At 33.0% G+C, this 17,279-nt stretch overlaps 2 protein-coding genes across 2 annotated transcripts; both read left to right on the top strand.

The window, feature by feature from the left end:
- The first annotated feature begins 7,843 nt into the window (after positions 1 to 7,843).
- LOC137810311 (chalcone synthase 17) lies at positions 7,844 to 9,559 on the top strand. Its single transcript, XM_068611505.1, has 2 exons — positions 7,844 to 8,287; positions 8,391 to 9,559. Exons 1-2 carry the CDS (start codon positions 8,110 to 8,112, stop codon positions 9,380 to 9,382), a joined length of 1,170 nt encoding a protein of 389 aa, XP_068467606.1. The 5' UTR covers positions 7,844 to 8,109; the 3' UTR covers positions 9,383 to 9,559.
- Positions 9,560 to 13,690: 4,131 nt separating this feature from the next.
- On the top strand, positions 13,691 to 15,289 carry LOC137810310 (chalcone synthase 17). The gene is made up of 2 exons (XM_068611504.1): positions 13,691 to 14,054; positions 14,159 to 15,289. Exons 1-2 carry the CDS (start codon positions 13,877 to 13,879, stop codon positions 15,148 to 15,150), a joined length of 1,170 nt encoding a protein of 389 aa, XP_068467605.1. The 5' UTR covers positions 13,691 to 13,876; the 3' UTR covers positions 15,151 to 15,289.
- The last annotated feature ends 1,990 nt before the right edge of the window (positions 15,290 to 17,279 follow it).

The raw sequence follows: 17,279 nt of genomic DNA, 5'->3' as shown, positions 1-17,279 counted from the left end.
TTACTTGTGTTCTTACTGTACCTAAGTAAGTAGGTTTTGGGTTTACTCTTGACTGTTGGATTTCTTTGGATTGGGGAGATATACGTGAGATATACGTGCAAAGTGTTCTGATAATAAAAGTTTATTTAATTAATGTTAAAAAATACAAAAACACATCACCTATTTATGATTTATAATGTTCATTATTTGATTTTATTAACTAACGGACTTTTACTTTTATCATATTAAACAAATCACTTATTTATAATAATCATTATTGAGTTTTATTAACTTAATTCAGTTTTTATTTCACATCTTGTATTTATTGAATTTTATTAACTAAATTCAGTTTTTATTTCAAACCTTGCACTTATTTGGTTTATTAGATGGTGTTAATTATTTTATTATTTCTTTATATTATTTTAATTTTATTCATCTTTTATAGTAATTAAATTTGGGATAATTTTTGTGTTTTTCTAAGAGACCTTGGTTGTAACTAGTTGTGAGTCCTATATCTTTTTCGGTGGCAACATGATCTTTAAGTTTATTTTTTTAGAATATACTACCTTAGTTAACTCTTTTGTATAGAGCTTGAATCATTATTTAAATGTTTCAAATCTTTTTTTTATTAAAAAAAAGTATTTAAAAGATATTCTAACATTTTAAATAAAAACATTCACAAAGCTCCCCAAAACACAATCGAATAAAGAATTGTCATGAAAACCCAAAAAGACAAAATCCATAAGAACATGGACCTACCAAACACCTATAACAAAAACACACCCAAAAACACACCCTTATACAAGTTTATGATAGCCTTGGTTTGCACAAAACTGAAAAATATTCATGAAATGGTTTTTTCCTAAAAATCCGCGTAAGAATCTCCACTGATTTTGGGAATAAACGTGACAAATTTCAGGTCAAACGGATGAGTATTCACCCAGGAAAAAAATCAAACAGTTTCACACACAAACGAACTTTCCTTTCAGTCCGGGTAGTGATGAATAAAAAATTTATTGCGAATCTTGTGAGACGAGTCTGGGGCTCAAATCTCAGCCAAAACTCAATAGACACAATGATGAATGTCTGGTAAAAATTTTAGACCAAAATTCCCAAGGAGTAAGGTGCAGTAAGTCCCAGACCGAGAGTGAACAAAACCGGTTTTCCGAAAACAAAACTTCCTGGCTTTTCTTCCCCGTATCTTCTTTCTGTGATTTATTTATGGACGTGCCTCCTTACCTGGGTGCAAACAACATACGAAAGTACTTGTGTGAAGTTTTTAAGCGCAATACGGACCCGGAAAAAAATTGCAGAAAGTAGGGCAAAATTTCACAAGTTTTGTAAGCCTTGGTTTGCACAAAACTTCTGAAAAATTCTCCCGAAATAGTTTTTTCCTCAAATTCTGCGTAAGAATCTCCACTGAGTTTGGGACAAAACGCGACAGATTTCAGGTCAAACGGATGAGTATTCACCCAGGAAAAAAATCAAACAGTTTCACACACAAACGCACCTTCCTTTCAGCCCGGGCAGTGATGAATAAAAAATTTATTGCGAATCTTGTGGGAGGAGTCTGGGGCTCAAATCTCAGCCCAAACTCAATAGACATAATGACGAATGTCTGGTAAAAATTTCAGACCATAATATCCAAGGAGTAAGGTGCAGTAATTCCCAGACCAAGAGTGAACAAAACCGGTTCTCCGAAAACAAAACGTCATGGCTTTTCTTCTCCGTATCTTCTTTCTGATATTTGATTATGGATGTGTCTCCTTACCTGGGTGCAAACAACATACGAAAATACTTCTGTGAATTTTTTCAGCGCAATACGGACCCAGAAATAAATTGTAGAAAGTAGGGCGAAATTTCACAAGTTTTGTAGATGATAGCCTTGGTTTGCACAAAACTTATGAAAAATTCTTCCAAAATGGTTTTTTCCTGAAATTCCGCGTAAGAATCTCCACTGAGTTTGGGACAAAAGGCGACAGATTTTAGGTCAAACGGATGAGTATTCACACAGGAAAAAAATCAAACAGTTTCACTCACAAACAAACCTTCCTCTCAGCCCAGGCAGTAATGAATAAAAAATTTATTGCAAATCTTGTGGGACGAGTCTGGGCTCAAATCACAGCCAAAACTCAATAAACACAATGACGAATGTCTGGTAAAAATTTCAGGCCCAAATACCCAAGGAGTAAGGCGCAGTAAGTCCCAGACAGAGAGTGAACAAAATCGGTTTTCCGAAAACAAAACGTCCTGGCTTTTCTTCCCCGTATCTTCTTTCTGTGATTTGTTTATGGAAGTGCCTCTTTACCTGGGTGCAAACAACATACGAAAGTACTTGTGTGAATTTTTTCAACGCAATACGGACCCGGAAGAAAATTGCAGAAACTAGGGCGAAATCTCACAAGTTTTGCTAGAGGATAGCCTTGGTTTGCACAAAACTTTTAAAAAATTCTCTCGAAATGGTTTTCTCCTGAAATTCCGCGTAAGAATCTCCATTGAGTTTGGGACAAAACACGGCAGATATCAGGTCAAACATATGAGTATTCACCAAGGAAAAAAATGAAACAGTTCACACACAAACAAACCTTCATTTCAGCCCGGACAGTGATGAATAAAAAATTTATTGCGAAACTTGTGGGACGAGTCTGGCCCTCAAATCTCAGCCAACACTCAATAGACACAATGACGAATGACTGGTAAAAATTTCATACCGAAATACCCAAGGAGTAAGGCGAAGTAAGTCCCATACCGAGAGTGAACAACACCGGTTTTCCGAAAACAAAACGTCCTGGTTTTTCTTCCCCGTATCTTCTTTCTGTGATTTGTTTATGCACGTGCCTCCTTACCTGGGTGCAAACAACATACGAAAGTAGTTGTGTGAATTTTTTCAATGCAATACGGATCCGGAAAAAAAATTGCAGAAAGTAGGGCGAAATTTCACAAGTTTTGCTAAAGTATAGTCTTGGTTTGCACAACACTTCTGAAAAATTCTCCCGAAATGGTTTTTTCCTAAAATTCCGCGTAAGAATCTCCACTAAGTTTGGGACGAAACGCGACAAGAATTTAGGTCAAACGGATGAGTATTCAACCAGGAAAAAAATCAAACAGTTTTACACACAAACCAAGGCTATCCTCTCAGCCCGGGCAGTGATGAATAAAAAATTTATTGCGAATCTTGTGAGACGAGTCTGGGGCTCAAATATCAGCTAAAACTCAATAGACACAATTACGAATGTTTGGTAAAAATTTCAGACCAAAATACCCAAGGAGTAAGGCGCAGTAAGTCCCAGACCGAGAGTGAACAAAATCGGTTTTCCGAAAACAAAACATCATGGCTTTTCTTCCCCGTATCTTCTTTCTGTGATTTTATTTATGGACGTGCCTCCTTACCTGGGTGCAAACAACATACGAAAGTACTTGTGTGAATCTTTTCTGCGCAATACGGACCCAGAAAAAAATTGAAGAAAGTAGGGCGAAATTTCACAAGTTTTGCTAGAGAATAGCCTTTGTTTGCACAAAACTTCTGAAAAATTCTCCCGAAATGGTTTTTTCCTCAAATTCCGCGTAAGAATCTCCACTGAGTTTGGGACAAAACGCGATAGATTTCAGGTCAAACGGATGAGTATTCACCCAAGAAAAAAATCAAACAGTTTCACACAAACAAACCTTCCTTTCAGCCCGGGCAGTGATGAATAAAAAATTTATTGCGAATCTTGTGGGACGAATCTGGGGCTCAAATCTCAGCCAAAACTCAATAGACACAATGATGAATGTCTGGTAAAAATTTCATACCAAAATACCCAAGGAGTAAGGCGCAGTAAGTCCCAGACCGAGAGTGAACAAAATCGGTTTTCCAAAAACAAAACGTCCTGGCTTTTCTTCCCCGTATCTTCTTTCTGTGATTTGTTTATGGATGTGCCTCCTTACCTGGATGTAAACAACATATGAAAGTACTTGTGTGAATTTTTTCAGCGCAATACGGACGCGGAAAAAAATTGCAGAAAGTAGGGCGAAATTTCACAAGTTTTGCTAGATCGCCTTGGTTTGCACAAAACTTCTGAAAAATTCTCCCGAAATGGTTTTTTCCTGAAATTCCGCGTAAGAATCTTCACTGAGTTTGGGATAAAACACGACAGATTTCAGGTCAAACGGATGAGTGTTCACCCAGGAAAAAAGATTATAATATAGTATTAAGAGTTGTAGGATAGGTGTAAAAAAATGAGTTATCAAAATATCATAGCTCATCCCAAAACACCATCTGGAGAGAGATAGTAACCACCACAGATGTTATAAGAACCCTTCCCAGATACAAGAGTTTGGCATTTTGCATATGGTAATGATACATTGAAAACAACAAAATTTTATACAACCACATTACAACTCTCAATACTACTATTTTAATGTTTTTTATATCATTTAATTATAAATTTACCTTTTATTATATATATTTATTTCTAAATCCATCACATCAAGGTTGTATACAATTCTTGGAGTTGTCAACCTATCATTTTCCCTTTGCATATGTCATTCAGTCATTGACAATGCACAATTTTTATACAATTACATTACAACTCCTAATATTCATTATATCAAGAAGAGTTGTATACAACTCTAAAGGTTGTCAAACTACCTTGTTACTATTACATGCATAAAAGCATAAAACATCTTTTCCAACTACAAAACATACCAAACACTGCATAAATGTCATTGCATACCAAAAAATACAAGGACTCATAATACAAAAGCTGCATAAACCAACACTAGACTCTGGAAAGCAACAACAAAGTAAACCCAACAGAATTACATAATTTTGCCTTAAACCATGACAGAGTCAAAGAATACAGGACAAAAAGAAATATGGTCAAACTATGAAACTGGTTTTATGTGCCACACATATGATCCTAGATTACCTACAAGATTCAATATAGTTTAAAGATATACTAACAAAGAAAAAATGATGTTGTCAATCAAATATATTTATTTATTCATTACTGTTACAAAAATACAAATAAAATTACATAATAAATATTAATACAAATAAATTTAATCTTTTAAAAAAGATTAAATAAATTACACCCCAATATAATTTTGAAAAAATAATTTCTTTCAAAATAAGTTTAATTTCTAAATAATTTTTTAATTGTTAATGATTTTTTTTCATCAATATACTACAAGAAAAATTGGTTTTAACAGAGGTTATTTTTACATTATCCAGGGTTAAAACCTCTATAAAGCCATTACCCAGGGTTGTAGTTTCCCGCTAAACCATCCCTGGAGAACGTGTTACCTGGAGTTTTTTTAAACCTCAAGAAAAGTCATTCAGAACCCTATTATATAGCAATGGGTTTAAGAAACCTCCGTTAAATACCATGAGTTTCAAAACCTCCGTAAAATACCATGAGTTTCAAAAATTTTGTAAATTGACTTGTCATTTTGAAATAACCTTCAACCACATTTTCCACCATCTCTAACGATCCTTCTGATCTCTGGCACAGACTCAATGGCTGCCAACAAAAGTCCTAACAAGGAATTATAATTCAGCCACACTTATGTTTATTATATCTAAGGAGAGAAACACTAGATAAGGCACTATCTTCTTCTTAATCCAATATTGATTCTTCAATCACCTTACACTTACTGCCCCAACTTGGGTCACAAGCTATTGTTACCTAACTCGACAACAAGTAGTGTTTATCACTGCTTTATATATCCTAAATAATTGCATTATCTGTCAAACTCAATGGCTGCCAACAACAGTCCTAACAAGGAATTATAATTCAGCCACACTTATGTTTATTATATCTAAGTAGAAGAAACACTAGATAAGGCACTATCTTCTTCTTAATCCAATATTGATTCTTCAATCACCTTACACTTACTGCCCCAACTTGGGTCACAAGCCATTGTTACCTAACTCGACAACAAGTATTGTTTATCACTGCTTTATATATCCTAAATAATTGCATTATCTGTCAGATGTGGGCTTCATAGCCATGTGTGTTCTTGGCTAAAGATTGCTAGAACATGTTGCAAGGAGAAATTAACTTTATTACTTCTCACTTTCACAATGAATTAATTATTAGATGCATTTCAAAATAAAGACCTTAATTTAAAATATTTCAAAATTATGAAAATTAAATATTAACAATTATAACTACAACTAAAATTGCACATAAAATATACATACATCAAAAGCTAAAACAAAATAAATCAGATTTTTTTGAAGTATGAGCTTCTGACAAAAAAAACTAGGAATTATATAAACCAACTACTATCAACCATAAGAAATATGCAAATACCATTGAAATACTTATTATCCAAGATTAGTTGTTGAAATACTTATTATCCAAGGTTATTTTGCTGAGTTTTTAAAATAAATTTTTGAAACTTTATAAAACTTATTTGTAATGTAAAGTTACACTTTCAAAATTTTAGAGAATTTAGTTATAAAATATATTAAAACTATATAATTTTTAATTATTTATTTATAAATAGATTTAATTATATTTATTTATTAAAGTTCGAAAAATCTAGAGTGTTTTATTGAGGTTCTACAATAAATTTTTGAAATTTAACAAAGGTTAAAAAAACTTCTGTTATTTTGTTGAAGTTTAAGAATAAACCTTTGAAATTTAACGAAGTTTAAAAAAATGTTCGTTATTTTGCTGAGGTTTTAGAATAAACCTTTGAAATTTACCGAAAGTTAAAAAAAAACTCCGTTATTTTGTTGAGATTTTAAAATAAACCTTTGAAATTTAACGAATGTTAAGAAACCTCATTTATTTTGATGAGGTTTTAAAATAAACCTTTAAAATGTAACGAAAATTAAAAAAATCTCAATTACTTTGCTGAGGTTTTAGAATAATCTTTGAAACTTAAATAAGATTAAAAAAACCTTAGTTACTTTGCTGAGGTTTTATAATAACCTTTGAAACTTAGTTATGGTTAAAAAAAACATTCGTTACCTAAATCAATTCCTAAGGTTATATTAAGGTTTGCTAAATATCCTCCCTTAAAACTCCTTTTTTTTGTAGTAATAATTTTAATTTTATTACTTTATTTAAAAGTGTATATACAAATAAAAATTATAAATAAATAATAGATAATAAGTAAAAGCTATTGCTTTGAATTAGTAAGGACATAATTAAAATAATTGTACATATATTATTAACCTGTATATATTATAGGTATATGATTTCTTTTTACTCTCTAGTTACTTTTGAAAAGCATATTGCTGCACTTGAGATGTTTAGGTGATACTCTTATTATCCAATAAGAGCAACAAATATACAAGAATGTTATCTAAAACTTATATTATAAAGAGAATATCATCAAGCAAACTACAAATGCTTTAATGGTAGAAAATGGGTAGGTAGCTCCTCAACCTTGACTGTTAAAGAAACAACTTCTTTATTTGAAATATAAGTTACAATATTCAGTGGCCACACTTTTTTATGGGTTTATAAAGTTATTGATGCTTGATCATGACCTCCAGTGTAACCAAGTAGAAAACATACAGATTTTAGTTTCATTTGTTTGTGGCCGTTGATGTAATTTAAGATGTTATCTACCAGCACAAGTGTTTGACTTTTCTTGCTGCGTACCAAGGTTGACTCAAATATCACAAACACACAAAAAAGAAATAATAATATTTTAAATTAAAAAATAAATAAAATATGATTAAAATATTAGTTTATTGGTATATGAAGTGCATGGATTTTACTGTGTCAGGACCTAATTTAATAGGGTAGAGATGCATAAAATATTACCAATTATTGGTTGATAAATATAAAAATAAAAGAACCAATGAGCTATATGGTGGCTGAGATGGTCTTCTAAAACATGCCACCAAACTGATAAATATGTTTTCAACGTAAGATGGCTTTCCTTTTTCCACGTGATACTCACCCACCCTACTTCCTATCCACTCTTCCATGCATATAAAACGCTGCCTCCTCCAACATCTTCAAACACACAACTTCAGCAACCAAACCAATAACCCTCTCTATCTCTCAAGTGCTGTGAACTTGGTCACTTCTTTCATCTGTCAACCAAATCGCAGTGCTTCATTCCGTGTTCTAAACCATCGTCAACATCACCACTTCATTGATTCTATTCAAGAAAATTAAGATGGTGAGTGTATCCGAGATCCGCCAGGCTCAAAGGGCAGAAGGCCCAGCAAACATCCTTGCCATTGGAACTGCAACCCCATCAAACTGTGTTGATCAGAGCACATATCCCGATTACTACTTCAGAATCACAAACAGTGAGCACATGACCGACCTCAAAGAGAAGTTCCAGCGCATGTGTAAGTCCTCTCATCTTCTCATATCTACCAAAATCAGAAATCTAACAAGTTTATGATGTTGAATGAAGGTGATTAACATTCATATTGGTTTACAATGTTTCAGGTGATAAGTCGATGATAAAGAAGAGATATATGCACCTGAACGAGGAGATACTGAAGGAGAATCCTAACATGTGTGCTTACATGGCACCTTCTTTGGATGCGAGGCAAGACATAGTGGTGGTAGAGGTACCAAAGCTAGGGAAAGAGGCTGCAGTCAAGGCCATAAAGGAGTGGGGGCAGCCAAAGTCAAAGATTACACACTTGATATTTTGCACCACCAGTGGCGTGGACATGCCTGGTGCTGATTACCAGCTCACCAAACTCTTGGGACTTCGGCCCTATGTGAAGAGGTACATGATGTACCAACAAGGGTGCTTTGCAGGAGGCACGGTTCTTCGATTGGCCAAGGATTTGGCTGAGAACAACAAGGGTGCCCGTGTGCTTGTGGTGTGTTCTGAGATCACTGCAGTCACCTTCCGTGGGCCAAGTGACACCCACCTAGACAGTCTTGTGGGACAGGCATTGTTTGGAGATGGAGCAGCTGCAGTGATTGTTGGTTCTGACCCAATTCCACAGATTGAGAAGCCTTTGTTTGAGTTGGTTTGGACTGCACAGACCATTGCTCCAGACAGTGATGGTGCTATTGATGGCCACCTTCGTGAAGTTGGACTCACGTTTCACCTCCTTAAGGATGTTCCTGGGATTGTCTCAAAGAACATTGGAAAGGCACTTTTTGAGGCCTTCAACCCATTGAACATCTCTGATTACAACTCCATCTTCTGGATCGCACACCCTGGTGGACCTGCAATTTTGGACCAAGTTGAGCAAAAGTTGGGTCTGAAACCTGAAAAGATGAAGGCCACAAGAGATGTGCTGAGTGATTATGGGAACATGTCAAGTGCATGTGTGCTATTCATCTTGGATGAGATGAGGAGGAAATCAGCTGAAAAGGGACTTAAAACAACAGGTGAAGGACTTGAATGGGGTGTTTTGTTTGGTTTTGGACCCGGACTTACCATCGAAACAGTCGTTCTCCATAGTGTCGCAATATAACACTCACACCATGCCTTACCCTGTTGTTTCCGCATTCAGATTTTATTTTTGATTTTTTTATGTATTTTTTTTAAGTTTTATTTATAATATATAATAATAATAAGAATTAAGAATGTATAATTTTTATTTTATTGATTCCAAAATTAATTGTGCAAAAAATAGAAACCATGTTCCAAATACTTTGCCTTTTTATTACTTGACATTTTTTTTATTTTTGCATGAATCTTTACCTGTCTAATATGAAATAATAAATTATCACATAAAATAAATACTACAATAAATTGTTGTAATTTTTTTATTTTGGAAATTACGTAAAATTGGGGAAATGCTTGATAGTGTATTTTTCTAGCAAAATTGAAAAGAATAAAAAAAAATTGATATCAAGTATAATGTGAAAAAGATTCAATATATTTTAAAATAATACAAATTAGAATGAACAAGTATGATGGTGGTAGTTTTTTAACAAAATTGAAAAGCATAATAAAAACTTGTTATAAACTGTATTTTGCTATTCATTTAATTTACAAGAGTTAAAATTGGAATGAAAATGAAAAACTGGACCGTGAATACAACAAAACAAAGATGAGAAAATTGGTCAGGAATATGTGTTAATATATAAAATTATAACAGAATTTCAATTAACTATAAGTTTGTAATTTCAATCACATTGTTAATTATGAGAAACATACTCATAGAAAACCGTCTTAGAAATTTATCTATAAGATTTGTACATAATGTTAATGTGGAAAATGACATAAGAGGAGGTTGACTCATGGGAAAGGAAGATATACTAAGAGAAGAAGTTCCATTCATATTATATGTCTGTTTTAAGAATTTATTGTTTACAAAAATTATGTGAGGAGATATCTATGATTTGAATTGGGTAGTGATTTTTTTCCCTCTACTTATATGTAAATATTCGAGGAGAAAGTCATTTAGAATGGTAGTATTTTCCTCTTTTGTCCTTATTTTTACTTATGTAATAATATATATAATAATACATTTTATTTCTATTATTTTTTCTTCATATCGTATGATATTTCATACTTTGGTTTATATATTTTCTCTTCTTTATAAATAAATTTTGTACAATTTATTCTACATATAACATTTTTCATTATAAAATATCCTTTAAAATATCTACATATCTACATATAATTCAATGAATAAAAAAATCTTTCAAAATTGAGTGTAAGTTGCACCCAATTGAGTGTAGAGACATGCTTAGTGAGAAAATTGTATAAAAAAAATAGTCCATTAATATATGATTGATCCTCAAAGGTGTGGGAGACAAGTTGCTTAGAAATTTAAATAAATGTTCATCCATAACATTTTGATTGAGTGAGACGAAATTATGTAGAAAATTACATAAAAAAAATTTATAGGAGTGTAATTATGCAACATCAATGTGAGAACAATTGATAAAGAAAAATATATTCTGTGTTTGGATCTAACGACAAAAAAAGAAGTAGTGTGGACTAAAAATTGAAAAAATACAAATTTTCTGACAAAAAGATTTATGCACTAGTACAAAATGATGAAAAGAATATTATTTATTAAGTGCGGTTTTGCGCTCAAACACATCCGTAAAAAACGCGGTGACATTTTTGTAATTAATTTGATTTACAAATGCGGCTATTTGTATAGCCGCACTTGTAAATCAAAGCGCTTAATTTACAAATGCGGCTGGCTATTTGAATAGTCGCACTTGTAAATCATTTTTTACCCTAAAATTTGAATTGCACCACACCACTTTCATATTTTCTTTTCCACTTTGCCTTTCGTTTTCACCGTTCCTGCGCTCGCGTACGCTTGCAGTTCTTCTCTTCTTCTGCATCTTCATTAATTTGTGCCATTGTGAGTTTCTTGAATTGCTTTCTTCCTCTACATCTTAACTACGTATAAATTTTTTTCGTTTTCCTTATATTTGTTTTTTCTCCTTGCATTGTGGTTGAACTGTTCCATTGACATTCTCATCTCCATTGCTGCTCCGCCACCGCTTCCGTTGCTGTCGTCATTGCTGGCACTCTCCTGCCACTCTTCACCACCAATGTTGGTTCATACATAAGGTTAGTGTTCTGTTTTAAGTTTTTTGAATTTTTCTTTAATATTTTGAATTTATTTTCTTATGTATTATAATTTATATATTATTTATAAATAATTTGTACATTATAGGTTACATTTGAACGTATTTATTATTATTATTTATTTACTGAAGCATATACAAATGTGGCTAAAAGAAATAGCCGCACTTATAAATGATATTTATAAATGCGGATATATAACCGCATTTGTATCTCTTCGATTTACAAGTGCGTGTTGATCAAATGCAGTTATATATCCACATTTATATATTCAAAATAGCCGCACTCGTTGTGTGTTTCTGCACCGGTGATGTAAATTGAAGTCATTTTTTTATTTTTACTTTTTTATGCAAATTGTAGTCACAATCAATTATATTCTCATTCATAATCAATTATGTTTTTGTCTTTCATAATCGATTATGTCTTGAACATAATTGATTGATATTGATTAATTTTTTATTCATATTTACGTTTTTAATTATTATAGTAAAATAAATAATATAATATTATTAAAATTAAAAAAAAAATCAATCATATCTACAAACTTTATATTCAAATATATTTAATTTTCTTTAATCCAAACATACTAATTTTGTATTATCTTTCTAATCATTTTGTTTTTCTCTCCACTCCCAATCAAAACAAAATGTGTTTAGATTAAGAAAATGACGAGATAAAAAAAAAGATAAAAACAGTGTGGAAAGTGAGATTGTAGATTTAGTGAAAGTGAGTACAAATTTTATTGTATATAAATGCATCTAGAAAATAATTTATAAAATAATTTTTTTAAAAAAATTAAATGTAAAAAATAAACTTCTTTAAATTTGTAAATTAAAGTAAAAATAATAATAAATTACACTATAAGCAAAGCATAAAACATAAAGGACCACTTTATACTTTGCAAAATATTTTTTCATGTTTGGTTCTACCATTTGTACCTAAGACTCAAAGTTAACTCCTCTTTAACCAACTCTGCTTGCAGATCTTCATCTGTCACCTAATTAAGTGATTGACTATCTTTTGATCGACTAGAAGTCAATTATTCTTACAAGTAGACAATCCATGTTCGGTTATATAATCCTAATCGACATTAACTTTGAAAAAACTTATCAACACTTACATACGCCTACCCAAAGTCACTCATTGTAAACTTACATGCCAACACTTGCAAAAATATAAAAATGAAAATGTTACTGAGGAAACCATCAAACAGTCCCTAGCCACCTAATCGAGTCTCATTTACGAACTTCAAAATAATCGTTTTCCAACGGGTAAATCTCTTGGTCTAATGATCCACGAGTGAAAAAATTCCATTTACTAAAAACATAATTAAATATAAATTAATTTTAAAGATAAAAAGTAATTAGTTACTGTGTTCACTAAATTATATATTATTTTAAAGACTACAAAATTTATTAGTATCTAAAATAATTTATATTATTAATAAATAAATTTTAAATTGATATCTAATTAGTTAATAAAAAATCAAGTAACAAATTTTAAAATATGAAATATGAAAAAAAAAGCATTTAAAGAATGTTATTAAAAAATATGATATAAATAGAAGGGCAAATCAAAAGAATGGTAGCTCTAATAGGTTGACCGTAGAAGAATGAACTAATCACTTTGAATTTTAATTTAAAATATTGAGTGGGCACATTCTTTTATGGGTTCATAGAACTTAATGCTGCTTGATGATGACAAACGAAAGTAACCAACAGGAGAGAATGTACAATAAAACAATATGAAGAATTAGTGGTCTCTGATTTAATTGGGATTTCATTGTGACCGTTCGATTACTTCACCTGCAACCTACCAACACTATTGCCTCCGGTATCTTCCTGCGCTACCACCGTTCACTCCAATTAACGTTACAAAACTGTGTTAATTATTTAGGAAAATATACTTTACAACTCTTAAAGTTCTAAACAACTTTTGATTAAAACTAGTAAAACTAAATAACAGCATTAGCATAAATTAACCCTGGATTAAAAAAGTCAACCCACAGCATCTGTAGTTGATGGACGGTAGGAGAATAATTCATTCAATATTTTCACTCCACGGCCAAGTTCGACACACGTGATAAAATATCACCAATTATTGGTTGGTCAATTCAAAGATAGATGACGAGTTAACGGAGGTAGATATCGTCTTCTAAAATATGCCACCAAACTCTACGTCACAAACTACCACATGATATACTAACACTACAACAAATGTGTTTGCAACGTAAAGTGGCAATTGGTCATGCACGTGATGCTCACCTACTCTTCTTCCTATCCACCCTTGCATTCATATAAAATGCTAACTCCTCCAACATCTTCAAACACACTACTTCAGTAACCAAACCAAGAACCCTCTCTACCATCTCAACATCACCACTTCATTACTTCTATTCAAGAAAACTGAGATGGTGAGTGTATCCGAGATTCGTCAGGCTCAAAGGGCAGAAGGCCCAGCAACCATCCTTGCCATTGGAACTGCAACCCCATCTAACTGTGTTGATCAGAGCACATATCCTGATTACTACTTCAGAATCACAAACAGTGAACACATGACCGACCTCAAAGAGAAGTTCCAGCGCATGTGTAAGTCCCTCTCATCTTTTGATATCTACCAAAATCCAAAATTTAACAAGTTTACGATGTTGAATGAAGATGATTAAAATTCATATTGGTTTACAATGTTTCAGGTGACAAGTCGATGATAAAGAAGAGATATATGCACCTGGACGAGGAGATACTGAAGGAGAATCCTAACATGTGTGCTTACATGGCACCTTCTTTGGATGCGAGACAAGACATAGTGGTGGTAGAGGTACCAAAGCTAGGGAAAGAGGCTGCAGTGAAGGCCATAAAGGAGTGGGGGCAGCCAAAATCAAAGATTACACACTTGATATTTTGCACCACCAGTGGTGTGGACATGCCTGGTGCTGATTACCAGCTCACCAAACTCTTGGGACTTCGGCCTTATGTGAAGAGGTACATGATGTACCAACAAGGATGCTTTGCTGGAGGCACGGTTCTTCGATTGGCCAAGGATTTGGCTGAGAACAACAAGGGTGCCCGTGTGCTTGTGGTGTGTTCTGAGATCACTGCAGTGACTTTCCGTGGGCCAAGTGACACCCACCTAGACAGTCTTGTGGGTCAGGCATTGTTTGGAGATGGAGCAGCTGCAGTGATTGTTGGTTCTGACCCAATTCCACAGATTGAGAAGCCTTTGTTTGAACTGGTTTGGACTGCACAGACCATTGCTCCAGACAGTGATGGTGCTATTGATGGCCACCTACGTGAAGTTGGACTCACGTTTCACCTCCTTAAGGATGTTCCTGGGATTGTCTCAAAGAACATTGAGAAGGCACTTTTTGAGGCCTTCAACCCATTGAACATCTCTGATTACAACTCCATCTTCTGGATTGCACACCCTGGTGGACCTGCAATTCTAGACCAAGTTGAGCAAAAATTGGGTCTGAAACCTGAAAAGATGAAGGCCACTAGAGATGTGCTGAGTGATTACGGAAACATGTCAAGTGCATGTGTGCTTTTCATCTTGGATGAGATGAGAAGGAAATCAGCTGAAAATGGACTTAAAACCACAGGTGAAGGACTTGAATGGGGTGTTTTATTTGGTTTCGGACCTGGACTTACCATTGAGACCGTTGTTCTCCACAGTGTCGCAGTATAACACCCACCATGCCCCTATCATATTATTTTATTATGTACCAATTTTAGAACTTGCTGGAGGTTGTAATTTACATTAAAACTATACATGGTTTGGTGGCCTTTTAGCCTAATTAATAACAACCATATAAAATTACATCTTTTATCTTTTATGATCATTATCTGTTTCTATTATGTATTTGTTATTATTTTTTTTAAAAGTCTAGCAACATCTTTCCACGGAGTGACAATTTAAATATTAGTTCTTTGAGCAAAGCATTTAAGTGGAAAAAACAACTTTGATATCAACCTGTGAACATCCTCTTCTTTATATATAGAATTCTAATTCAAATATTTTTTTTAATGCCACGTCGTGATATATTTGTTTACTTAAAGCAATCTGTAAAGTAAGAATTAAATAACTTGATGTTGAATAAGAAATGTTGAATAACAGGGCATTAGTGTGAGATGCTGCTGTTATTGACAATTGAATGTAAGGGGGTAGGTTGTAAGGGGGAAGGGTATACCAGGTTCGGAGGATAAGTGTAGAATGGTAGCCATTAAACCAAAAACAAGGTATAAAAGGGGATCATGAGGTACTACGCTGATATGATAGATGGAGTCGGTGAGTTGGGGATGTGAGCAGATAGCACTCAAAGAGGTAGGTGAAGTTGTATTCGGTGCCTTCTGCAACACAGGTTTGTTTTATAGTTGGTGTTTGGGTCTCTTGTGACAACACATGGTGTAGTATCATTTAGGTGTAGGTGTTTATGTTAGACTAAGATACAAACGATGCTCTTAAGTTGATGTTTTGTTAGCTAGGCTTTGTGTTGCCTATTCTGTTGTTTATCTTAGTTGGCTTTTCTTTGTATAAGGGTTAAGACATTTATGAATTGTCCCTTTTATTTCATTAATTCGTTGCTGATAAGAAAAAAGAGGACATTAGTGCATATGATTTGTTGTATTGACACGTGGTAGTCTCTATGCCTTACTCAAGTTGCAACTGTGCTGGAGTCACTAGGAAAATGCACATGGTTTCTAAGCCATTATCTTTGAATGCCTAACTGTGTATATAAGCTTTTGTGGCCACACTCCCTTTGTCTTTAATAGGCACCGAAGAATGAGATTCTTTAGGTCCTATCTATGTTTTCTTTGCTCATAGGTGGATTTTGAGACTCTTGTGTATGTATTGGAGCTGGTTGTAGGATCTCTTCTTTAGTTTGTATTGGGTCTCATGGTTATTGTATATGAGCTGGTTTAGTGTTGGATTTCATGAATTTTGTATACAGATTGAGGTACTGAAGTATCTCTTTATTATATTATATTCTATTCTTTGCTGATAAAAAAAATGTTGTTAAAGTTTTCAACAATATTAGAATAAATAAACTTTATCAATCATTGGAATCATAATAAATTTTTTGAATTTAATATTTATAGGTATTTCAACTCAAGAGATCTAAATAGTTGTCTAATGACACTCATGAAAATATATTTACAAAGTTTGATATTGAAAAGGTAAAATTAAACAAAAAAAATTATCATCAACGTGGAAGAAATATGTTGATTCAACCATTATGATAAATAAGTGCCATTAAAATTCAACTCTTGACAGCTTGTGACATTATCAATTGAGAAAAATGTCATACCATTGAATTGAAGGATTTCTTATATTTGTGGTAGAGAACTTTAAGCCATTTGAGAATTCTTCTTTACTTGGGGAAAATATCACCACAAAACTCTTTCCAACTAACTTCTCACACAAGTTCAGGCTTAAATGTGGTTTGAAATCAAAAGAATAAAAAACATATGTTTATCTCATGAATTGTAACTATAATTTATTTATCATCTTGTTGCAACAAACCAAGTTATACCATGCATTCTTGAAGATGGGATATATTACTCATTTACTCTTTTAATATCTTGAAAAGTTTAGCAACCTTCTATAAGTTTAGTAGAAGCCAAAAGAAAGAGTCTTCAATATTACCAACACAAACATGAGAACTATATTGCAGGCTACCGATAATCCTATTTTACATCTCACACTAATTAGTAATTCTGCATATATATGTGACAAAACATTTAACCGTGATTATCTCTTTTAAATGATGAAAATATTATTTTAAAATTATAGATACAAAATTTTAAAAGTAATCT

This window comes from Phaseolus vulgaris, chromosome 2 (genome assembly GCF_051622355.1).
Source record: "Phaseolus vulgaris cultivar YP4 chromosome 2, ASM5162235v1, whole genome shotgun sequence".
NCBI lineage: Eukaryota > Viridiplantae > Streptophyta > Magnoliopsida > Fabales > Fabaceae > Phaseolus > Phaseolus vulgaris.
Note: the sequence above shows the minus strand (reverse complement) of the source record. Positions and strands in the feature narration are given on the sequence as shown.